The sequence below is a fragment of the Schistocerca nitens genome, chromosome 1 (assembly GCF_023898315.1).
Source record: "Schistocerca nitens isolate TAMUIC-IGC-003100 chromosome 1, iqSchNite1.1, whole genome shotgun sequence".
Classification (NCBI taxonomy): domain Eukaryota; kingdom Metazoa; phylum Arthropoda; class Insecta; order Orthoptera; family Acrididae; genus Schistocerca; species Schistocerca nitens.
The window spans coordinates 225,056,620-225,083,204 of record NC_064614.1 but is presented as its reverse complement, the minus strand read 5'-3'; the positions used below and the strand labels follow the sequence as shown (position 1 = coordinate 225,083,204).

Here is a 26,585-nt window from a genome sequence, read left to right as displayed (position 1 = left end):
GTTTCCGCCACCCTTTACATGAGAAAGCGGTCCTGAACACGTTGGATTATAGAGCCAAGATCATCTCTGACGACGACCACCTACAGTCTGAATTGCAGAACTTAAAACGTGTTTTCGGGGAAAATGGATACAGCAGAAGAGACATCGCAAACGCTTTCAAGGTCCGCCGACGAAAGACACCTGGTGAATCAGTAGAAGAGGCCAAACGGACTGCGTTCCTCCCATGCTGTGGAGCAACTAGCAGCAAGTTAGGACGTCTGCTGCAGAAACATGGGCTAAGACCAGTGTTCCAGCCCGCCCCCAAGATACGAAATATGTTGCGCCCTGTTAAAGATGACATTGCTCTTCGAGTGTCCGGCGTGTGTGGTGTACCCTGTGAATGTGGCAGCATGTATATCGGACAAGCAGTTCACACGGTGGCGGAGCGTTGCACTGAGCACAAGCGCCATATAAAACAAAGGGAGCTTGACAAGTCTGCCATAGCGGAACATTGCCTAAAAAACGGACATAAAATACAGTTCGAAAATACAAAAGTGTTGGCTCATGCTTCTACATATTGGAACTCCGTTATAAAGGCAGCGGCCGAGATTCGTTTAAACAACAATTTCAACAGAGACCAGGGGTACACACTCAGCAAGGCATGGGGGCGGGCGTTGGACATCGAAAGAAAGCAAAGACAGATGCGCGACGCGGGAGCGGCAGTTTCAAACGTGGCGTCTGCCCCTGGCGCCACCTGACATCACCGGTGCTCCGCTAACTGCTCGGGTCGACTTAACGCGCGCGCGCCACAGTGGGTCTATCTGATTGGCTGCTGATGATGTCATCATGCCTATATAAGCGAGAAACCGTAGCAGCCCCGGCAGTCACTGATGGATCGCCCAGAAGCCAACCATCCCTAGACGTCCCTATATCTCACCCACTAAGACTCGGGAGGAGAAGCCGCAAGGCTGGACACTCCATACGCTCACGGGTTGAAGTACACCCCAGTGAAGATCCGTGGCGAGGGCGAGCCCCGGCAGTCAGTGAACTCCTGACGACGATGGCGGAGATGGTCATCGAAAGCTCGAGGATTTTATTCGAATTGACGCGGCTTGAAAACCGAGAACGTTTTATCCATGTATGCCGTCGCGAATGACTCCGAGGAGAATAATAATAATTATTATTATTGACGCTAATAATAATAGTAAAATTTATTAACAATGATCTAGATTAGTTTTGGCACATTTGAAACCACTTTTATCATAATCAGAAGCAGACGCGATAAAGAAAAGAGGGTGAGATTGAAATGACAGTGACGTGACTGTTAAGAAAGAACAGAATTTAAATAAAGAAGTTGGCCGACAATGGGGAGGGAAAGTTGCGGGGGGAGAGATAAATGCCGAGAGCGAGCTGCAGACTATCGTGTGAAAGACATGGCTACTGTGATAGGTGCGCCATTACCTGTCTTTTGAAGTTAGGAAGGGATTTAATTTCTCTGATATTTTTCTGATCCAGAAAGTGATTTAGAAAGTATGGCAGTGTTGTGTGATGCTATAGAGAGGATTTTACTTTGTTGAGATCGAGTTTTTCTGCTGCAGTTCGGATAGTAATGTAAGAGCTGAAGGTAAGAGTGCAGTGATTGAGAAGACGATAGAGCAAACATAGAGTATGATAGTCTGTCCTCTTATCGACACGTATTCATGATAACTGTTCGTACACCATAGTCAAGTATGCGGAGGTCACAAGGAAATATTTTTTTGATATTTCTGAAGTGCACGAAGCGACGCTGAATTTTGTTACAGACTGCTATTGTGTTCAGTCCAGTCTAAGTAATAGTCCATAATTGTCCCCAAGTTCTCAGCAGAAGAAGAAAGATAAGTTTCAAACATGTGCTCTGCGCCCACTCAAACAAGACTCGTAAATCAGCATTTACATGCTGAATGGCTGTGCGCAGGTTTGTTGGAGATCCACTTAGATACAACTAAAGGTCGTCAGCGTAAAGGTGATATTTGCAGTAGGAGAAAGTAATTAGCAGATCGTTAGCATGTAATGAAAGATGAACCTTGTGAGTCTTCTTACTGCATCCCTCCATTGTGACCTTTTTATTTCAGTCATTGCACACTGTTGGAGCGGTGTAAGATATGGGTGGAACCATTGTACGGCACTTGAAAATTTTGGCTTGTGAGTGTAGCCAGTAGAATATCAACGTCGACAATGTGGAAAGACTCGCTGAAATCCAAATAGCACGTTATAGTCGCCTGTTGTTTTTCCGTAGCTTCTTCCTGTTCGTCGATCGCTTTTATACGAGGAACGTTCAATATGTAACGCAACATATTTTTCTCTGAAATCAGGTTACTTTAATTCAGGTTAAAAGTACATCGTATTATTCACCACTCTTTTGACTATAAAATCCTATTTTGCAATACAATCTCCGTTCAGTGCGACTGCCTTACTGCACCTTACTCGGAGGGTCTGTATGCCTGCACGTTACCATTCTACTGGTCGACGTCGGAACCAATGTCTTGCTGCATCAGTAATCTCTATCATCCACGTACTCCTTCCCGCGGAGTGCATCCCTCATTGGCCCAAACTGATGGAAGTCGGAAGGTGCGAGATACGGGGCTGTAGGGCGGATGAGGAAGAACATTCCATTGAAGTTTTTGTGAGATCCTTTCGGGTGCTCAGACTTGTGTGAGGCCTTACATTGTCATGGAAAATGAGAAGTTCGTTTGCATTTTTGTTGACACAGGCGTGCTGGAGTAGTTTGCTCAATTTCCTGAAGGTAGCACAATACACTTCAGAGTCGATCGTTGCACCATGAGAGAGGAGGTGGAACAGAATATCCCCTTCAGAGTCCCAGATGACCGTCGCCATGACTTTAAAGGCTGAAGATGCGGCTTTGAACTCGAGAGGTGGTGCGCTGCCGTTCTGTTACCGATTAGAAGTGATGAACACAAGATCCATCGTCTGTGACGATGTCTGACGAAAAATTGTCACGATCAGCCTCATAACTCGCTATCAATTGCGCGTAGGTGATCCTTCGTTGCTGTTAATGGTCTTCTGCTAGGGGGCGAGGAAATCAGCGCACACATACCATCCAGTACCACAACTTGTGGACGAGTGTATCATCACTACCAACAGGGACGCTCAGTTGTGCAGCGAAGTGTTTGGTTGTGATCCGGCGATCACCTGGAATGAGAGTGTCCGCACGTTCCAACATTGCTGGGGTCAAAGCTGTTCAAATGGCTCTGAGCACTATGGGACTCAACTACTGAGGTCATTAGTCCCCTAGAACTTAGAACTAGTTAAACCTAACTAACCTAAGGACATCACAAACATCCATGCCCGGGGCAGGATTCGAACCTGCGACCGTAGCGGTCTTGCGGTTCCAGACTGCAGCGCCTTTAACCGCACGGCCACTTCGGCCGGCGGTCAGAGCTGTGCCCGGCCGAATCGCGGGAGATTAGGGTATTTGACTGACTTCTGGAAATTGTCTTAAATGATTAATTGTGTCATTTTATGCTCCTAACCTGCTTTTTTCCATGCTTGGATTTCAGTATTCTTCTATAAAAATTGAAATGAAATTCAAATAATTTGAAAGGCCGCTAAAATGCTCCGTTCGAGTCATGTGATACCTGTGACGCCACTGTCTAGTTCGCTGCTCCTACTGTCATAAATGCCAATTCACAGCCGGCCGCTGTGGCCGAGCGGTTCTAGGCGCTTCAGTCCTGAACCGCGCTGCTGCTATGGTCACAGGTTCGAATTCTGCCTCGGGGATGGCTGTGTGATGTCCTTAGGTTAGTTAGGTTTAAGTAGTTCTAAGTCTAGGAGCCACATAGTGCTCCGAGCCATTTGAACCATTTTTGAGCTAATTCACACTGATGTCTTATTTTGGAATTTACGTTTCGGAAAATGGGCTTCAAATGACGTGTAGTACCCAAAGTTGTTTTTGAGTGTTCCAGAGAATGAGAAGATGTGTAAAATGTGGTTGCAATGTAGCGACAAATTGCCACCACGCCGACGCAAATGGTCACTAACTTAATTTAAAATATGTTGCACTGTGAAGTTAACATTAATCTAAAACTAAACTAAACTCTACCCGAACAGGCCATGATGGCCCAACGGTACCGAACGGCCGCCGTGTCATCCTTAGCCCGCAGGCGTCACTTGAAGAGTGTATGGAGGAGCATGTTGTCAACACACCGGCCGTATGTCAGTTTACGATACCGGAGCCGCTACTACTCAGTCAAATAGCTCCTCAGTTTGCCTCACAAAGGCTGATTGCATCCCGCTTGCCAACAGCGCTCGGCAGACAGGATGGTCATCCAGCCCAGCCCGACAGCGCGTAACTTCCGTGATCTGACGGGAACCGGTTTACCACTGCAGCAAGGCCGTTGGCTGACATTAATTTACCTCCGAGGTATGCTCTCCCACTGTTACAACGAAGGATAGTCATTCAGCGAAATTAAACTTCTAGTGAAAATTGTTGTTTTATCCAACTACACGTGAATTATTCGGTAGCTCAGTTCTTACAGCGGAAGACCGACGAATTGTACAAAATGATATCCGTAGATTGCTGGTTCTAAAGTACCCAGAAAGCACATTTTAACTTATTTGTAAAACGACTCGACAGTCCTCTCATATGAAAACCAAATCACAGTCACAAAATTTCACCACACAGGTCAGAAACAGAATATTATTGTGTTTTCCTTGCTGTTTATATGCGTTTGCATTTACAATCACTGTTCACACCCGTCACGTTCGAAAATATATTTTCTAGTTAATGTAGACACACACTTTTTACTTTATTATAAACAGTGTTTTTATATACGTACTGTCCAGCTAGGACCCTTATCGTTTAAACTTTTGCAGTTTCATCATCTTACATAAAGATGAAGTAAGTCTGCTTCAGATCCTGATGTTAGTTTACACTTAGAAACATCACAGCCCTTACGTTTGTGTCACCTGCATATTGTACATGCTGTATGTCTCTCCGCATAACCTCATCGTCCTACACCTCGTTGTACTTAGAAGGTGCAACAGGTCTACTAAAGAGACTGCTTGCACCACGCTTGTCCGCCCTTTTCTGGAATATTGCTGTGCGATGTGGGATCCGCATCAGGTGGGACTGACGGATGACATCGAAAAAGTACAAAGAAGGGCAGCTCGTTTTGTGTTATGGCGAAATAGGGGAGATAGTGTCACAGACATGACACGTCAATTGGAGTGGCAATCATTTAAACAAACGCGTTTTTCGTTGCGACGGGACCTTCTAATGAAATTTCAATCACCAGTTTTCTCCTCCGATTGCGAAAACATTCTGTTGGCACCCACGTACATAGGGAGAAATGATCATCACGATAAAATAAGAGAAATCAGGGCTCGCACAGAAAAATTTAAGTGCTAGTTTTTCCCGCTTGCCGTTCGAGAGTGGAACGGTAGAGAGAGACAAATGGCTCTGAGCACTATGCGACTTAACTTCTGAGGTCATCAGTCGCCTAGAACTAATTAAACCTAACTAACCTAAGGACATCACACACATCCATGCCCGAGGCAGGATTCGAACCTGCGGCCGTAGCGGTCGCTCGGCTCCAGACTGTAGCGCCTAGAACCGTACGGCCACTCCTTGCCGGCGGTAGAGAGAGACAGCTTGAATGAAGGTGGTTCATTGAACCCTCTGCCAGGCACTTTGTTGTGAATAGCAGAATAATCACGTAGATGTAGATGTAGATGTACTGTGGGCGTGTGGTGTATCTTCACTGCTAGAAATGCTTTCCAAAAACTTGAATTGCTTGAAGTTTCTCAGGCTAAGACTAATGTGAAGCTATAAATAATACATCCCACAATCGAAACAACTTCTACTATCAGTTCTTGCTAACACTATTTCCGTATTTCTTGTAAAAGTTTTAAAAAGTATTAGTGTTCCTGGCGTCTAACATGTGACATTTTTCTCCGCATTCGTATGCGCTATCCGTTGCGCCACGGTATGCCTCTTGACTGACGACTTTCTGCTGAGTATCTTCTACAGACGAAATCAGCACTAAGTTTTGCCAAGAATAATTTTATTTTGCTGTGGGTCCTCGATCATGACTGATAGTCGACAATCTAGTTGTAATATGCGGACTCATCTGCAAAAGTTCTACAATTCCTTAGTTTTGAGCGAGTTTAATGATGTTGCAGGGAGGAGGCAAAAGAAAGTTCCATCATTGCACATATGGTCGCTATAAATGGAGGAGCATGAACCCCTTCAACTTTCACGAGGCTTCCACTGTCAGCGTTCACGAAATTCTTTTCCGGTGTTACTTAAATGTTGTAATTGCGTTTTCCATCATTAAATAGGTAAACTGTTTGCAGAAAAAGTACGCAAAAACCTCGCAGCTTCGGCAAATGCTAAGATAACACACGTATAGCTTTGTCTTACTCATAGTCTGTGACGTCATCAGAGCATCAGCCACTAACAGCGTTTCCGATCACGTGACCAGCTCTTGATACTTAATTATTTTGAGGCTTCAATTACATAAAAATAACAGCCATTTTATGAAAACATTGAACGTAAATGCTGTTTAAATGTTATAATCAATCAGAATAACAACAATTTTTATTTATTTATTTACACGTCAAATTCCGTAGGACCAAATTGAGGAGCAAATCTCCAAGGTCATGGAACGTGCCAGTACATGAAATCACAACGTAAAAGTAATAACAGAAAAAGTAAATGTTTATGAACCCGAAAAAAAGTTAGTCCATAAGTTTAAGTAAACGTAATCAACAATACAATGAGAATCAGCTTAATTTTTCAAGGAACTCCTTGACAGAATAGAAGGAGTGACCCATGAGGAACCACATTTTTAACATAGGAAACTAGGCTATTGACAGGCTTGCGCGACCTTGTTGCGATGATGACAGACGCCTCGCCCAACTATTCACTGCGCTTTAGTTCACTGATGGGTCTCTGCAGACATTCTGCAAGCATCTATGAATATCTGCGATACTCCGGTTTCCCGCCAAAAGAAATTCAATGCTTGGAACGCACATTCGTCACAGATGCCGTTTTGAATGCTACAGGGTGTTTCAAAAATGACCGGTATATTTGAAACGGCAATAAGAACTAAACGAGCAGCGATATAAATACACCGTTTGTTGCAATATGCTTGGGACAACTGTACATTTTCAGGCGGACAAACTTTCGAAATTACAGTAGTTACAATTTTCAACAACAGATGGCGCTGCAAGTGATGTGAAAGATATAGAAGACAACGCAGTCTGTGGGTGCGCCATTCTGTACGTCGTCTTTCTGCTGTAAGCGTGTGCTGTTCACAACGTGCAAGTGTGCTGTAGACAACATGGTTTATTCCTTAGAACAGAGGATTTTTCTGGTGTTGGAATTCCACCGCCTAGAACACAGTGTTGTTGCAACAAGACGAAGTTTTCAACGGAGGTTTAATGTAACCAAAGGACCGAAAAGCGATACAATAAAGGATCTGTTTGAAAAATTTCAACGGACTGGGAACGTGACGGATGAACGTGCTGGAAAGGTAGGGCGACCGCGTACGGCAACCACAGAGGACAACGCGCAGCCAGTGCAGCAGGTGATCCAACAGCGGCCTCGGGTTTCCGTTCGCCGTGTTGCAGCTGCGGTCCAAATGACGCCAACGTCCACGTATCGTCTCATGCGCCAGAGTTTACACCTCTATCCATACAAAATTCAAACGCGGCAACCCCTCAGCGCCGCTACCATTGCTGCACGAGAGACATTCGCTAACGATATAGTGCACAGGATTGATGACGGCGATATGCATGTGGGCAGCATTTGGTTTACTGACGAAGCTTATTTTTACCTGGATGGCTTTGTCAATAAACAGAACTGGCGCATATGGGGAACCGAAAAGCCCCATGTTGCAGTCCCATCGTCCCTGCATCCTCAAAAAGTACTGGTCTGGGCCGCCATTTCTTCCAAAGCAATCATTGGCCCATTTTTCAGATCCGAAACGATTACTGCATCACGCTATCTGGACATTCTTCGTGAATTTGTGGCGGTACAAACTGCCTTAGACGACACTGCGAACACCTCGTGGTTTATGCAAGATGGTGCCCGGCCACATCGCACGGCCGACGTCTTTAATTTCCTGAATGAATATTTCGATGATCGTGTGATTGCTTTGGGCTATCCGAAACATACAGGAGGCGGCGTGGATTGGCCTCCCTATTCGCCAGACATGAACCCCTGTGACTTCTTTCTGCGGGGACACTTGAAAGACCAGGTGTACCGCCAGAATCCAGAAACAATTGAACAGCTGAAGCAGTACATCTCATCTGCATGTGAAGCCATTCCGCCAGACACGTTGTCAAAGGTTTCGGGTAATTTCATTCAGAGACTACGCCATATTATTGCTACGCATGGTGGATATGTGGAGAATATCGTACTATAGAGTTTCCCAGACCGCAGCGCCATCTGTTGTTGAAAATTGTAACTACTGTAATTTCGAAAGTTTGTCTGCCTGAAAATGTACTGTTGTCCCAAGCATATTGCAACAAACGGTGTATTTCTATCGCTGCTCGTTTAGTTTTTATTGCCGTTTCAAATATACCGGTCATTTTTGAAACACCCTGTACTTACGTTTAGCACCGACATCTATCGGAAGTTCATGAAACTATAGGGGCTTAAACGGGAATATGCCACTATGTCTCACAACAAATGCCGAATGTTTTCAACCGAAACTGCCCGAGAAAAAACTGTGTTGCGTTTCTTATTGAACGCCCCTCGTAGGAGCAGTCGCCGTGCTGCGATTTTTTCGGAAACTAGACAGATATTGATCTTAAATCTTATTTGATATTAAATAGACTGAGCTGACCGTCATAGGATACTTCCTAATATCGACTCGGACCTCGGTTTGTCCAGTGCAGTGCAGCAGCTCGACGTGGCATGGACTCAACAAGTCGTTGGAAGTTTCCTGCAGAAGTATTGAGCCCTGGTGCCTCTATAGCTGTTCACAAATGTTGCCGACGCAGGATTTTGTGCAGGAAGTGAACCGTGCGTTCTGTTCGATGGGATTCATGTCGGGTGATCTGGGTAGCCAAATCGTTAGCTCGAACTGTCCATAATGTTCTTCAAACTAATCGTGAACAGTTGTGATCTGGTGACATGGCACATTGTCATCCATGACTATTCCATTGTTGTTTGGGAACATGAAGTCCGTGAATGGCTGTAAATTGTTTTAAAGTAGCGGATCTAACCATTTACGATCAATGAACGGTTCAGCTGGACCGGAGGACCCATTCCACTCCATATAAACACAGCCTACATGATCGTGGAGCCGCCACCAGCTTACACAGTGCCTTTTCGACAATTGGAGTCCATGGCTTCGTGGGGGCTGTGCTACTCTCGAACCGTACCATCAACCCTTACCATCTGCAATCGGTACTCATCTGACCAGGTCAAAATTTTCCAGTCGGCTGGGGTGTAACCGATATGATCATGAGCTCAGGTGAGGCGCTGTAGGGATGTCGTGTTGGCAAAGGCACTTGCATCGTTCGTGTGCTGCCATTGCTCATTAACGCCAAATTTCATCCCATTGTACTAATGGATATGTTCGTCATACATCCCACATTGCCTTCTGCAGTTATTTCACGCAGTCTAGCTTGTCTGTTAGCAATGGTAATGTTACGCAAACGACGCTGCTGTCGGTCGTTAAGTGAAGACCGTCGGCCACTGCGCTGTCCGTTGTGAGAGGTAATGCATGATATGTGGTATTCTCGGCACACTCTTAACGCTGTGGACCTCAGAATATTGAATTCGCTGACGATTTCAGAAATGTGTTACTCCCATGTGTCTAGCTCCAAGTAGCATTCCGCGTTGAAAGTTTGTTAATTCCCGTCGTGCTGCTATAATCACGTCGGAAACCTCTTCTCAGGGATCACATGACAACTCTGCTTTTTTTTTTCAGTATTGTTATTTTCATACCTGCACAGGTAGGCCGGCAGCGGCAAAACTGTGCCGCTCTTCGGCCACAGACATTACAATTAGTACATAAAGAAGGCATAGGAAAACAAAACAAAATGGCGGATAAAAATCAGTAGACAACGTTAAAAAACATGGAGCCGTTCATAGGCGCAGTGAAATAAAAAACGTTCAGTACTAGCACACGAACATAGACGACAGAAATGACACATGTGAACGATGGAGCGCAAACGACGAAACACTGAATCACTGTCACGAAGGCACACACAAACACTGGCGACGATCTCCAGCGCGTGAATGTTTACTGTTCGTGTACGAGTCCGGAGATCTGCCAGAGGGGAAAAGGTGGGGGAGTTGGGAGACTGTAGATGCCAGTGGCAGAGGAAAGGGGAGGGGGGGGAAGAAAGTAGGGGGGAGGGGAAGCCCAGGGGGAGAGAAGGGAGGGAGGAGGGAGAGAAGGGAGAGAGGGTGCCCTTGGGAAAAACACAGGAGGTGGAAGGGGAGGAGCAAAGTTAGTAGGAGGGGTAGATGGATGGTATGAGGGCATCATCAGGGAGGGGGAGTCGGCGGAAGCCACCTTGGGTGAGGGTATGGAGAGTGGAGAGATGGAGAGCAGGTGGGACGTGGGAATACAGGTGTGGCAGCGGACAGGGGTGGGAAAGGATGGGAGAGACAAGCGGGAGAGGGGGCTCAAGTTTGCGGGAGGCGTAGAGGATCCGTATCCGTTCGAGGAAAAGGAGGAGGTGCGGGAACAGAATGAGGTCATACCTTCCCGTCTCCTCTATACCTCTTGTGTTATTGATAACCTTCCCTTTTACAACAAACTATGTAACCTTTTCTTAGGATTTCTCTCTCTTGCTTAATAATAACAAATGACATCTTCCCTTTGAAATTTATTCTCTTTATCTTCGCATACAAATTTAATTGCTGCTTATTAAAAGTGATTTTCTGATTATTTCGACGAAACATACAATGTGTCGTCGTCGTGGCTCTCAGTCGTTATCTGCAATAACCCAAAACTGTTCCTTACCTTTTTTGCTGTTACTGGATCGCCATCTGACTGCTGCATCGAACTGCGACATGAATATACTTACTCTGTTTTACTATACTTTATTAGCTGCTGGTTGGCTTTCATAATAAGTGGCTGTATTTATTACCAAAGCTGACGTTATTCTTTAATAGCAAAGCTGACGTTATTCCATAATTAATTTGACTGAAATTACGTAATTCATAGTAAAACTTTTTCTTGACAACAATAAAATTTTGCAAAATTTTACGTTGATGGTTTTAGGGATGGATTATAATTAGAAATGCAATATTGCTGGCAAAAGTTAATTATATTCTGAATGAAATGATTTTACAAACTTTCAAATGGGACTTACTTTTTACAATAATCTTACAACTAGCAATGCGCAAACATACCCTCAGTGTAGTGTCGGCAGACTTGCCAACACTACGCACACTAATTGAAAGAGGCGGCCAAGATGCACGCGCTAACTCACGAAGGATGGAGTGAGGTCTGAAACAGGATACGTAATGAATGTTATAAAGAAAAGTACGTAGCTCCTTGAATACTTAACTTTTAATCCATCCTTGTATACATCGTTCTTGATGAGACATCTGGAGATTGTGACGATACAAGTGAGACTCTTTAGATACAAGCTATCTAAGGCTAATGGCGCCTTGCTAGTTCGTAGCCATGGACTTAGCTGAAGGCTATTCTGTCTCTCGGCAAATGAGAGAAAGGCTTCGTCAGTGTAGTCGCTAGCAACGTCGTCGTACAACTGGGGCGAGTGCCAGTCAGTCTCTCGAGACCTGCCGTGTGGTGGCGCTCGATCTGCGATCCTGACAGTGGCGACACGCGGGTCCGACATGTACTAATGGACCGCGGCCGATTTAAGCTACCACCTAGCAAGTGTGGTGTCTGTCGGTGACACCACACTCAGTAGTCTTGAGTTCAAAAAATGGCTCTGAGCACTATGCGACTTAACTTCTGAGGTCATCAGTCGCCTAGAACTTAGAACTAATTAAACCTAACCAACCTAAGGACATCACACACATCCATGCCCGAGGCAGGATTCGAACCTGCGACCGTAGCGGTCGCTCGGCTCCAGGCTGTAGCGCCTAGAACCGCACGGCCACTCCGGCCGGCCAGTCTTGAGTTTCTCAAAAAAATTAATTCAATAATATTAGTTCCTCTAATTATAATAGTTAGCTGATGTCTCTGTACATCCGTTTATAATCTCTTGTAAATCATAGCTAGTGGCTGGCAGGCACACCGCTCCTCTCAACCTCTCGCTTCAGACCTGCTACCGACTCGCTTCACTTCTCGCTTACTACTAACTTCCTACGAACGCTAAAGTGCCGTTTCTCCTGCCAACAATGCTTTCTGGTGCAGACAATCCCTGCTTCCATTACAAAACGTATCAATGCGCAGTCTTTCCCGCTCTTTTCTTAAAATGTATCCATACGCGGTCTCTCCCGCCCTTTTTAAAAATTATATCAATTTGCGATCTCTCTTGTCAACAATACTTTGGTGCAGACATTACCTGCTGCCACAATTATTTCCAACATGACAAATATTAATTATTCCTACTTATTCCTATTAATAAAATATAAACACCTTTCATAAATTGTGATTTGACAATAAACAATAGAAATATACACGTCTTACACGGATGCTATAGGCGAGGCAGAGCGTATGGCGTTCCAGGATTTGAAGGGATTTGTAAAAGGTAGGAGGGGCGGAGATCCAGGCGGGATGGGCGTGCAGAGGATAGGGCGGATGAGGGATTTATAGGTGTGGAAGATGGTGGAGGAGTCCAGACCCCATGTGCGGCCAGAGAGGAGCTTGGCTTGGATCGTCCGGAGATGGGGGGTCCAGGAGAGGCGATGGTACTTGAGGGTGGGGGTGAGGGTGACAGGACGGCCATAAATGGTGATATAGAATTCGAGAAGACGGAAGGAAGGGGCGGTTTTGCCTACAATGATCGCCTGACAACTCTGCCAGCGCATTGCCCTTTTCTATCTTGCATACGCGATAGTGCCGCCATCTGTATATCTACGTATCTCTATGGCGTGAATTTTGTCACCTCAGTGTGTAGTGTAACAAGAACTTAAGGAAAATTTTGACTTGTGAGTTCAGCAAGTAAAATATCAAAGTGGACAGTATAGAAAGCTTTGTTGAAGTCCAAGAAGTACATAATAATCGCCTGTTGCTTGTCCATAGCCTGTTTCTGTTGCATTTAGCGAACTCACCCTGTACTGTGTACGTTAGAGTTGCCAACTGACACGAGTTGTAGAGAGTACGGTAACTGAGGTGCGCGCGTCCACAGAAAGCGGGTGTGTTTCACGCCGCCGCCGGCGTGCGGCGCGGCGAGGAAGGCGGCGCCGAGGCCGGCGTACTCGGCGGCCGACGCGAGCGCGTGGCGGCCGCGCATCACCCGGCCTGCGCTGGCGACCCTGGGCGGGCCCGGCGGCCGGCCCTGGGACACGGTGGCCGCCAGGCCTGACGTCACCTACAGGGCCAGCAGCGGCAGCTACGTGCGGCCCACGTGGGCGCGCCGCTACTACTCGCTGCCTCCGCCGCCCCCTCCCACCTTCTGTAACTGTCCCCAGTGCCTGATGGAGCGGTCCTACAACTATTGCCCGTATTAAATATTTCCTGCAACACTTTACTCCCAGTTATTTATTGTACCTGCTACCGCCATCATACGAGGTGTGGCTAGAAAAAAACCGGACTAGTACTGGTGAAACAATAAAACCGGACTAGTACTGGTGAAACAATAAAACGAATGCAATAAGGCTGAAAGTCGCGTGGCCTGTCACGTGACTCTCGCTCCGCCTACTGCTCGAGTTTCATCTGCCTCCTGCACTCAGTCTGCCCGTGGCGTCTGTTTTAAGTAGTTGACGTTTTGTCTGGGCGTCGGAAAATGTTGAGTGTACAGAAAGAACAGCGTGTTAACATCAAATTTTGTTTCAAACTAGGAAAATCTGCAAGTGAAACGTTTGTAATGTTACAACAAGTGTACGGCGATGATTGTTTATCGCGAACACAAGTGTTTGAGTGGTTTAAACGATTTAAAGATGGCCGCGAAGACACCAGTGATGACACTCGCACTGGCAGACCATTGTCAGCAAAAACTGATGCAAACATTGAAAAAATCGGTAAACTTGTTCGACAAGATCGCCGTTTAACAATCAGAGCAGTGTCTGAGTTAACAGGAGTTGACAAGGAAAGTGTTAGGCAGATTCTTCATGAAAGTTTCAACATGAACAAAGTGTGTTCAAAAATGGTTCCAAAGTGTCTCACAATTGAACAGAGGGAACGCCGAAGAATGATTTGTTCTGACATCCTGGAAAACATTGAAAGTGATCCCACCTTCTTACAAAATGTTATTACTTGCGATGAATCGTGGTTTTTTACTTACGATCACGAAACTAAACGCCGATCGATGCATTGGAAAACTCCTGGTTCTCCACGACAAAAAAAAGCACGAATGTCAAAATCGAAATTCAAGGCAATGATGATTGTTTTTTTTTTTTACATCAAAGGGATTGTGCACATTGATTGGATACCAGAGGGACAAACAGTGAATCAGCATTACTACATTAGCGTCCTGGCTACCCTACGTGAGCGAGTACGGAGAAAACGGAACGATTTGTGGAGAAAAAAGTCATGGATCCTTCACCAAGACAATGCCCCAGCTCACAGTGCGTTGTCAGTGAAGACGTTTTTGGCATTCCCATCTTAGATCATCCACCCTACTCACCTGATTTGGCCCCCTGTGACTTTTTTCTTTTCCCTAAAGTCAAGTCAGCTTTGAAAGGAACTAGATTTGAGACTGTTGAAGCAGTAAAAGAAAAAGCGACGGAAGTAATGTATGGACTTACCGAAAATGATCTGCAGCATTGCTGTGAACAGTGGAAAATTCGTATGGAGCGGTGTAGAGACCGAGGAGGAGAGTACATTGAAGGAGATAACATGAAATTGTAAATAATTGTAAATAAATGTTTTTTCCAGCATCAGTCCGGTTTTTTTCTAGCCGCACCTCGTATACAGGGTGGTCCATTGATAGTGGCCGGGCCAAATATCTCACGAAATAAGCATCAAAGAACAAAACTCGTCTAGCTTGAAGGGGAAAACCAGATGTGGTTGGCCCACTAAATGACGCTGCCATACGTCAAACGGATATCAAATGCGGTTTTTATTTATTTTTAATAGGAGCCCCCATTTTTTATAACATATTCGTGCAGTACGTAAAGAAATATTAATGTTTTAGTTGGACCACTTTTTCGTTTTGTGATAGATGGCGCTGTGATACTCACAAACGTATAAGTACATGGTATCACGTAACATTCTGCCAGTGCGGACGGTATTTGCTTCGTGATACATTATCCGTGTTAAAATGGACCGTTTACCAATTGCGGAAAAGGTCGATATCGTGTTGATGTATGGTTATTGCGATCAAAATGCCCAACGGGCGTGTGCTACGTATGGTGCTCGGTATCCTGGACGACATCATCCAAGTTTCCGGACCGTTCGCCGGATAGTTACGTTACTTAAGGAAACAGGAAGTGTACAGCCACATGTGAAACGTCAACCACGACCTGCAATAAATGATGATGCCCAAGTAGGTGGTTTAGCTGCTGTCGCGGCTAATCCGCACATCAGTAGCAGACAAACTGCGCGAGAATGGGGAATCTCAAAAACGTCGGTGTTGAGAATGCTACAACAACATCGATTGCACCCGTACCATATTTCTACGCACCAGCAATTGCTTGGCGACGACTTTGAACGTCGTGTACAGTTCTGCCATTGGGCACAAGAGAAATTACGGGACGATGACATACTTTTTGCATGCGTTCTATTTAGCGACGAAGCGTCATTCACCAACAGGGGTAACGTAAACCGGCATAATAAGCACTACTGGGCAACGGAAAATTCACGATGGCTGCGACAAGTGGAACATCAGCGACTTTGGCGGGTTAATGTATAGTGCGGCATTATGGGAGGAAGGATAATTGGCTCCCATTTTATCGGTGGCAATCTAAATGGTGCAATGTATGCTGATTTCCTACGTAATGTTCTACAGATGTTACTACAAGATGTTTCACTGCATGACAGAATGGCGATGGGCGATGTACTTCCAACATGATGGATGTTCGGCACATAGCTCGCGTGCGGTTGAAGCGGTATTGAATGGCATATTTCATGACAGGTGGATTGGTCGTCGAAGCACCAAACCATGGCCCGCACGTTCACCGGATCTGACGTCCCCGGATTTCCACCGACAACGCCTGACAACATGCGTTAGCACATTGTCAATGCATGTGCGAACATTACGGAAGGAGAACTTCTCGCTGTTGAGAGGAATGGCGTTACACGTATTGCCAAATGCATTGAGGTTGACGGACATCATTTTGAGCATTTATTGCATTAATGTGGTATTTACAGGTAATCGCGCTGTGACAGCATGCGTTCTCAGAAATGATGAGTTCACAAAGGTACATGTATCACATTGGAACAACCGAAATAAAATGTCCGAACGTACCTGCCTTCTGTATTTTAATTTAAAAAACCTACATGTTACCATCTCTTCGTCTAAAATTGTGAGCCATATGCTTGTTACTATTACAGCGCCATCTATCACAAAGCGAAAAAGTGGTCCAACTAAAACATTCATATTTCCTTACGTACTACACGAATATGTAATAAAAAAATGAGGGTTCCTATTTTAAAGAACGCAGTTGATATCCGTTTGACCTATGTCAGCGCCATCTAGCGTGCCAACCATAGCGCCGTCTGGTTTCCCCCTTCAAGCTAGAAAAGTTTCGTTCTTCGTAGTTTTTTCGTTTCACGCCTATTTCGTGAGATATGTGCCTCGATCACGATCAATGGACCACCCTGTATACATAGCTTCTTATCCTTCAAAAGGTGTCTCACACCTTCGACGTCAAAATACACTGAAGAGCCAAAGGAACTTGTACATCTGCCTAATATCGTGTAGGGCGCCCGCGAGGACGCTGAACTGCCGCAACACGACGTGGCATGGACTCGGCTAATGTCTGAAGTAGCGCTGGAAGGAATTGGCGCAGTGAATCCTGCAGGGCTCTCCATAAAACCGTAAGAGTACGAGGGGGTGGAGATCTCTTCTGAACAGCACGTTGCAAGGCATCCTAGATATGCTCAATAATGTTCTTGTCTGGGGAGTTTGGTGGCCAGGGGAAGTGTTTATACTCGGAAGAATGTTCCTGGAGGCACGCTGTAGCAATTCTGGAAGTGTGTGGTGGCGCATTGTCCTGGCGGAATTGTCCAAGTCCGTCGGAATGCACAATGAACATGAATGGATGCAGTTGATCAGACAGGATGCTTACGTACATGTCACCCGTCAGAGTTGTATCTAGACATACCAGGGATCCCATATCACTCCAACTGCACACGTCCCACACCACTACAGAGCCTCCACCAGCTTGAACAGTCCCCTGCTGACATGCAGGGTCCATGGATTCATGAGGTTGTCTCCACACCCGTACGCGTCCATCCGCTCGATACAATTTGAAACGAGCCTCGCCCGACCACGCAACACGTTTCCAATCACCAACAGTCCAACGTCGGTGTTGACGGGCCCAGGCGAGGAGTAAAGCTTTGTGTCGTGCTGTCATCAAGGGTACGCGAGTGGGTCTTAGGCTCCGAAACCCATATCGATGATGTTTCGTTGAATGGTTCGCACGCTGACACTTGTTGACGGTCCAGCATTGAAATCTGCAGCAGTTTGCGGAAGGGTTGCACTTCTGTCACGTTGAACGATTCTCTTCAGTCGTCGTTGGTCCCGTTCTTGCAGGATCTTCTTCCGGCTGCAGCGATGTCGGAGATACGCACGCCTACACCAGTTTCTCTGGCGCTGCATTGTAATACATCCAGTAGGAAGAGAGTACCCAAGGACTGTGCTGTGGCGGTGAGGGGACAGACGGGTTCGTAGCTAGGGTATGACAGCCGGGACGCGCTGCGTATAGATTCTGTGGGCCGTAGTTCTGTGACAGGCGTAAAAATCAAGATAAGTGCGTGTAGGACAAATAGTTTGGGAATTCCGCAGGCCAGGGTCCTGTCCGGGACAGTCAGCCCCCGTCTGCAGAAGCTAAGGCGCAGAGTTTGGTGTTGCGCGACGAGGTTTCCGTACAAACTTTATTCTGCATGTAGACAGTTCGTCAATACCGGGAATCGAGAATCTCGACGACTTTTGCCTGTTGGCCATATCGATACTGGCAAAATATCGGTGCCGGGAATTTCCACAATTACAAAAATGAAATTTTCAAATCAGACAACTGGAAGCACAAAAATGGCTCTGAGCACTATGGGACTTAACATCTGAGGTCATCAGTCCCCTAGACCTTAGAACCAGTTAAACCGAACTAACCTAAGGACATCACACACATCCATGCCCGAGGCAGGATTCGAACCTGCGACCGTAGCGGTCACGCGATTCCAGACTGAAGCGCCTAGAACTGCACGGCCACACCGGCCGGCAAAAAGCTATTTTTTCATATGATATACAAGGCACGTTTATATTTCTGGAACTAGTAAACATATACAACGATTTTTTTTTGTTGATGAACGAGAAACTCAGTTTTTTTCCATACATTGTCATAGGTGTTCAATATGCCCCCTTGAAATGCACGGCGTATGTCAATGCGGTATTCAAATTGTTCCCACACTGCAGCGAGCATGTCTTGAGTTACAGCTTTCACAGCTGATGTTGTATGATGTCTCAGCTCATTCATTGTTGTTGGTAACGGAGCACATAAACTGTCTTTTACAAACCCCCATAAGAAATAATCACAGAATCAGGTCCGGTGACCTTGGAGGCCAGTAATGTAAGGCTGAACATTTGGTCCAGTGCGACCATCTATCGTTCAGTAACCCTTTGATTAAGATGCCAATGTAGCGGTGCCCCAAACTGTTGGTAAATGAATTCTTTCGAATCACTCTCCAACTGTGTTAAAACAAAATTCTCAAGCATATCGAGATATGCGTTTCCTTAACAGTGTACTCGGAAAAGAAAAATGGACCATACATCTTTTCCCGTGAAACTGCACAAAACACATTAAATTTTGGTGAGTCCCTCTCATGTTGTACAACTTCATGTAGTTGTTCCGTACCCCATATTCTCACATTATGACGGTTCACCTCTCCATTTAAATGGAATATTGCCTCGTCACTTAACACTAAACGTGGAAGAAAACTGTCATTCTCCATCTTACCAAGAACGAGATTACAGTACTACAGCCGGCCGCGGTGGTCTCGCGGTTCTAGGCGCGCAGTCCGGAACCGTGCGACTGCTACGGTCGCAGGTTCGAATCCTGCCTCGGGCATGGATGTGTGTGATGTCCTTAGGTTAGTTAGGTTTAAGTAGTTCTAAGTTCTAGGGGATTGATGACCACAGCAGTTGAGCCCCATAGTGCTCAGAGCCATTTGAGCCACAGTACTACACACCTTGTTGCTTGTCACCTTCACAAAGGGCTTGCAGTAGCTGAATTTTGTACGGTTTCATACGTAAACATCGACGTAACACACACCAGACGAACATCGGGGTCGTGTTGAGCTCTCGAGCTGCACGGCGAACGGATTTCTGCGGACTCTGTGTGAAACTATGGCGGATTCGTTCGACCCTGTGTCAGACACTCGGGGATGGCCGGCGATTTGTCTTTACACAAACAATCTGTTTCTCGGAATTGTTCATGCCGTCGTCTAATTCTCCGTGCTGTAGGAGGATCCATACCATACCCGGTACAAAAGTACGGTGAACAGTTATTACTGACTCGCACTGCGCAAAACGTAGAACACAAAACGCTCTTTCTGTTGTCCTGACACCATTTTTACCAGAACTGAAGTGGGCGCAAACTGCTGCTACCTAGCGCGAACCATGTAAAGCTCGAGAGTTTGCTCTTTCCGACAGTACGTTGTCCACGCACATACCTCAAACAACATTATAGTTTTCCTTTGCTTGTGCTGTGAAACCTTCCTTCTTGCAAAATTTTATGATTCAAGTTCAACGGAACTACTATACAGGTTTTGATGATTGAAGTTTTGAGTATCAAATAATGTGACGTAAATGGCCGTGTCTTTTGATCGCACTGACTTAGAAGCTTATGTTTTTTGCACCGCCAAGGAATCATAGACCTTTGTATGTGACATAAATTTCAGATCGATACGCCTACCTGTTCCTCAGAAAAAGGGATATTAACGGACGGACGGACACAGTCCGATTACAAATGATAAAAATTTTTTTCGTCCAATGAAATTACAGTTCTTGAATATTTTCCTTTGATTGAGCTGTGAAATCTTGCTTCCTCCAAAATATTACGATTCTAGGCCAACGGAAAGTACCCTATAGGTTTTGATGAGAGGTTTCCGGCGTCAAAATACGAGGGTTGAAACTTTAATAGTGGCAACTATTCATTTACAGCTCGTACAAAGTAAATACGTGTTTAAAAGTTTTACTGGCCTTCAAAGTATGTCACCAGCATTGACTGTCGAGGGGCGCGGTCTATTGCCCGTGCTGAAGTGAATGCCGTGAAGTGTTTCCTCCAATTTAGAAATCGAGTTGAACTTACGAGGGTTTAAGTCAGGGGAGTGCAGTGGGTGGTATAGCACTTAGCAGCCCCATCAGTCAAACAAATCAATAACAGCTAACACTGTACGTGTTTGAGCACTGTCCCGCAAAATGATGGTCAGTTCCAGCAGAAAGTGTTATCACTTCTGTCTCTATGCTGTTCATTTTTGGAACACAATCTACGACACGCTTAACTTTGGAACACGTATCTATTTTGTACGAACTGCAAATAAATAGTTGCCACGATTAAAAGTTCCCAACCCTCGTGGCATTAAACGGCCGTATCGTTTGATAACGTTGACTTAGAAGCTTCATTTTTTTTGACACATCCAAAGGACCGTAGACCTTAGTATGGGTTATAAATTTCAACTCGGTACTTGATACGTCCAACCCGTCCTGAGAAAACGGATTGTTAAAAGTTGTACAGAGATAGAGAGACAACAAAGTAGTTCTACAAGGGTTCCGTTTTTACCAGTTGACGTACGGAACCCTAAAAATGAGGAAAGGTGTAAGAAAATGAGAAGACGGAGGAGGATGTAACAGGGACATGAAGAAGAAGGTAATCGATTGGAAGGCAGCAGAGTGGGAAGGTGGTGCACACGCATGAAGGGAAAACATGAGGAGCTGAGAGGAATTTACAAAACAGGAATACGTCAGCAAGTTGGGTGACGTGTTCGAGACGGAATACTATATGCTATTCTAAAAACATTTTCATGACTGTAAATGTGACAATGTTGTAACTGTGACTTATTTGGAGAGATTCGAGCGATTTAAATACATTAAGTCCTCTCACCAAATGAGGGAAATAATACAACATAAGTTTAATTCTCCATTTGTGGGTACACATCAATAGCTGCTATATTAATAATTTGTTAATACTGGAATGGAACTAATGCAAAACCTTTTTTCTTCACAAAAAATATTTAGTTTTATTCAGTTAAAATTCGTCAATGGTAGCGGAGTTGCAATGTCGATATGATATCTGCAAGCACATTTCACTGGAATGTACCTTTTCACTGGTTCTGCACATAAAAATAAAAAGAAGCTGTGAGACCCTTAACGGCATACTATCAAACTTAATAAGGCTGACAATGGAGTCATTGGTAAGGAGTGTTTTTCGGTTGGCGACGGATCCAACTGGGTGTGATGCGTCAGTACGCCTCTACTAGTAAGGACAAGGAAGGCCTGGGCAAATGGGGATTGAACATAATTCGTTAACGTACATTTAAATTATAATTTATGAAGATTACAAGATTACCCCTAAATCTGCGAACTTGAAAGGCCTTCCCCCAAAACTAAAAGGTTTAGAACAATTTCTAAATTGAGAGCACTGCAAGGCAAAGATTGAGGTATGATGAAAGTTACCAAACATTCTTTACAATGAATATTTGTGACTGAAAACACATAATCTTAACAATATGGGCTTTAAACGAAAACAACTCTTAAAAGCTTTTAGCAGTGCGTGTAATAATGTACACAAACTCACAGTAACACCCAATTGAACCTTAACTGGGCACATCTAGTGACATTTAAATCAATTTAAAGAATTTTTTAAAGAAAAGACATATAAAAGAGCTGTAGTATGAAGTTTGAAGGTGAAACTTCACAAAATATTCTGAGCAGCCTTCTAGTATTGCAAGCGGTTCGTATCTGGCGGTAGAACGCGCGACACTCAACAAGAACGCGGCCAAGTAGCCCAATTTAACTGGTTCTGAAACATACACAAGACTAACACGCGCAAACAGCGTGGCAACAAATAGCTGAATTTTACTCTTAGGGATTAGCTGCACCCACTCCTTCAACACCACTCTGTTTCACGAAGTATGAAAGGACAAGCAAAAATTGCAGGTACCAAATGATATAACAGAGGGGTAAAATACGTTATTACAATTTTACTACATTTACAAGAATTAGAAGACCCGCATTAGCGTTCTTAAATAAACCATTTTGCTAATACTCAGAGAGCTCAGGCTGAGCAACTCCATAATGATGGCCGCTTGAACACAGGTGGAGTGTTGAAAATCACACCAAAACCTTATGCTGTTCACAGCGATAAAATTTACTGAATTTAAGATCTACGTCCTCATCCACTTGTCTCGCCAATGGAACAACACAATAAACAGCAAGTATGTAATTAGAAGGAAGTTCCACCACCTTGTCAAACAAATCAAATGATTTAAATGGTAAGGTGATAATTAGTGGGTATTATCGCGTAATTTTAAATGATAATAAATGATTGATTGAATAATTCATACAACGATAACCGTGCCGTTATTCTTATTGTATGAAATAGTTTTGGAAAATAGAAATAATGAATCTTTTCTCTTTTATGTATGTTAAAAGTCCCGGCTGATTTTTCTCAGGGTGCTGTCACCAACAACAGCATACATATCCCAACGTGAAGACCTCCGTCCTACTCATGATGGATTAAAATCCTTTTTAACTATTACGCGATAATACATTTAAACAATTCTTAATTATTTTTTCTGAGGGGCTGGATGTTCCAGGATACCTGCCTATGTGCAAAGGCAGCGTAAGCATTTATTGATATTGTTATTAATAAAAATTGTACCTCTGGCCTAATATGAATTGAAAAATATTGTAGGACGCCGTTTTCAGTTTATTAAAATTATTCTTTTTATACTTTTAGTATTATATGACTATTGGAAGAACTTATATAATTTTTGTCATTAACGGCCTCGCTACAACAATGAGCCTACACAGAAAGGGGCAGGTCAACAATTAATTATTACGTACTGAATCATATACAGGGTAGGTACTATCTACTCACAAAAATACGCACTACAATTATTAATCTCACATGTATTCCTACTACTTTAGTGCGATTCTGTCTGTTTTAATTATTCGGGATTTGACCGTCAGGTTTAAACTTCCTTTGTCTTTTGCGTTTAATTTGATTGGGAAACCGTTGAAATTGGACTTTACATATACATGGATGGACATGAGAAATGAAAGGTTGCAGATTAATAAAAATGAATTTCTTTGAATATTCCCAAAATAATGATTCAAGTTTTTCTTTATACAAGTACTAAAGCTGTTTGTGCAAGAATGAAAATATTATTGTTCATCAAACTTAGCAAACATTTTCACGTTACAGTGGATTTTTGTTTACTGGACGTACCCCCACTGGCTTTGAAGCATAAGACTATCTTTACCATATGAAAATGTTTTCTTTTTTATATTGTTAAGTTCTCATGAAAATTACCCAGTTTTAAATACACTTTACGATATGTTCAGAATTTATCACTTTTTTAAATGAAAATTTACAAAATCAGCAGCTTGTATCCACCTGTGAATGCACAAGATAAAATCTACTATCTCCTTTTATACTGCGTCTGGAATGCTGTGAAAAGAAACACTTTATTATTTTCGTTCACCTCCACCTGTACCCTTTTTAGGATGTGGTCGTTATTGCGATCGTATATTTAAATCTGCTGCTGCTGCAGACTGCTCGCTCGCGGCGCAGCTCCGCACCGCCAGCAATATCCAATAAAATGCTGAAATTTCTTGAATAAAATGGGTAATGTCCGGTGCGAACTTTGCAGTAATTGTGACAAACAGATTTTACTAGATAAATATGTTTTAACAGAAACAATTAAAATCTTTACACACCTTTCACAATCCCAGCTACAAATGGCGTCGATCATCGACTTACGACAAATGAAGACTACGTAAGAGCCTAATGCAACGTCACGGGTTCCTCTCCCATTCAGTCCGTGCAGAAGGCAAGCGATTCTATTACAATAAATTGCCTATTTATATATTAACTAATTCTTGCACAGTCTTTGTCATTTTGATTACATATCGTTTCTTCTGTGGCGGTTTTCGCATCTTCCGCCACAGATAGTATTTCACACTCTTTGAATAATCATTTATAATAGCAAAATTTATAATTATATTTTTCCTCACAAAATTAAGCGTCCTTTTGAAATTCAATTAACCGAAATACGTATAAATTATTTGTTACAGTGAGCATTATACATCAGAATGTTCCTTTTAACTTTCACTTTGGATGCGTGCTGCCAGAGAACGTTACACTACAAATAATTGTATCAGTTACAGACCGTGAAAATTTAATATCCGTCAGTGAGAACCGTAGAACCGACAATTCCTTTTCGCATGGCAACGGATGGTTCACTGTAGCCATTGTAAGAGGTGGTAGTGGTGTTCCTGCTGTTGGTGGCTTGGAGAGTTTTGTCGATAGAGACATCATCGCCTATCGCACATATCATATTGGAGAACTTGCTAATAAAGATTTTGGAAAATCTTTTTATATGTCACCTTCCCCTCTATCCCTCTACACACGTAGTAGACGTAAAATATCTGTAAATGAGTCTGTATACGTTTGGATTAAAGGCAAAGGTGTATGTGAATATGTAAAATTTGTTGGAGATTGTACATTGTATTTTCATAAATAAACAAAAAGCACTCATCCTTCTTCCAAAAAAAAAAAAAAAAAAAGCAGATAATAATATCTGTAATTCTGATAGCACAGATAGCTCTTCTCCATTGTTAGGTCTCTGCAATTTATTTCTACTATTTTTTACCGGAGGTAGTGCTAACTTCGACTTCTCTCAGAGATCTGCCCAGTTAACGAGTAATACCCATATTAGCGCACCTTGCAAAACACTCGTAAAAAGTCGTAAAAGCAGTTAAAATAATTCTACTGCACTGCTAAATGTAAGCATTCACTGCAAAGTTCATCACCGGGTATTAATGGAGAGACACATAACATGCAGCTTGCGGTCCCGTGGCGGAGCGTGGAGTAAGTAGAACTCTGGCACAGATGGCAGTTTGCGGCACTAGTCCTTAGTCCGCGGTGGAAAAGGCTCCGCAGAGGTAAGCGCACATGAAAGCATGGTCGGTTCGTGACGCGGTTCACTGGGGCTGAACAGAAACAAGGCAACATCGCGAGAAATGCGTACTTGAACATAAATGCAGGTGCTAGCCAAGCAGGCAGTCTGTTGTATTTGAGCACGAATGGCAGCTGTGCATTGTCATCATTACGTTGCAAAGTGTCAGTCATGGTCAGAACAATTTTCTATGTGGTTGTGAGTGCATTATGTTGGAGCTAAGTGAATTAGTATACGGGCAATTTGTTGGTGCTCGTAAGGTCGGTGCGTCCGTAACCAAGTGAGCCTTGGTGTTTGATATTCCTGGAGGCACCGTATCGAAGATTTATACCGCATACAGGGAACGCGGAAGAACATCATCCGCTCACTCACAACGCGGACGGAAACTTGTGTTAAGTGCTAGTTATAGTGCTACAACGATGAAAAATAATATTACGATGTCAAACCTTATTTTCATGATATAAAGAAGAATTGACGATATTAAAAATGTAATTATAATTTTATTATTTTAATTTTTGTGCTCAGTGAATCAAAGACTTTCTAGTGCACGGAATAAACTAGCATTGTTTGTACTATGAAACTATATATGATTGTTAAGTGAGAACTGATTCTGTGTAAGACATTTTGTCTGGGCGGATTTTCTTCTCGTACTGGTCGGTAGAGAAAGAAAAGTTTCTTAATCGATGTAAGTAATGTGAATGTATAAAAGCTATTAAAAAAAGGAGAGAGAGAGAGAGAGAGAGATAATCCTTGCGGACAATCATCATATTGTATAAGAAAAGGTAAATACAAGTTATTCAAAACAAATATCTCTAAAGTGTATCGTCTTGTGATTTCTAAAGACTGAAAACTGCGATGTTTAATCTGAACCTGTCCTGAATAACAGCGAAGAACATTTATGTCATCATATATTTTCTTCGTTTGACCACGGTTGTGATTCGCATGTTACTTTTTGTTACGCGACGTGTTAGGAGTATTTTCATTATCCGCGCAAAAGTGCACACAGATTTAATCGAACCTGCATCTTTCGGAAACGATAACTCTTAATCAGTACAATTACGCGAATACCGTCTAAATCGCAACCGTGACCACAAAAGTGTTTCCTGGACCTGATTTTTATAAATGTGTAGAATTGAAAGCGAACAGCATTGCACCATCGCG

General features: G+C 43.7%; 2 protein-coding genes across 2 annotated transcripts in view; both read left to right on the top strand.

The window, feature by feature from the left end:
* LOC126238564 (WAS/WASL-interacting protein family member 3-like) overlaps positions 1-13,594 on the top strand; it is an 87,777-nt gene extending 74,183 nt beyond the window's left edge. Inside the window, exon 3 of the mRNA XM_049947802.1 lies at positions 13,273-13,594. Coding sequence (XP_049803759.1) covers positions 13,273-13,594 — 322 coding nt within the window. The remainder of the gene's footprint in view (positions 1-13,272) is intronic.
* Positions 1-26,585, top strand: part of LOC126238404 (translation initiation factor IF-2-like) — a 234,864-nt gene that overhangs the window by 111,495 nt on the left and 96,784 nt on the right. The window lies entirely within an intron of this gene.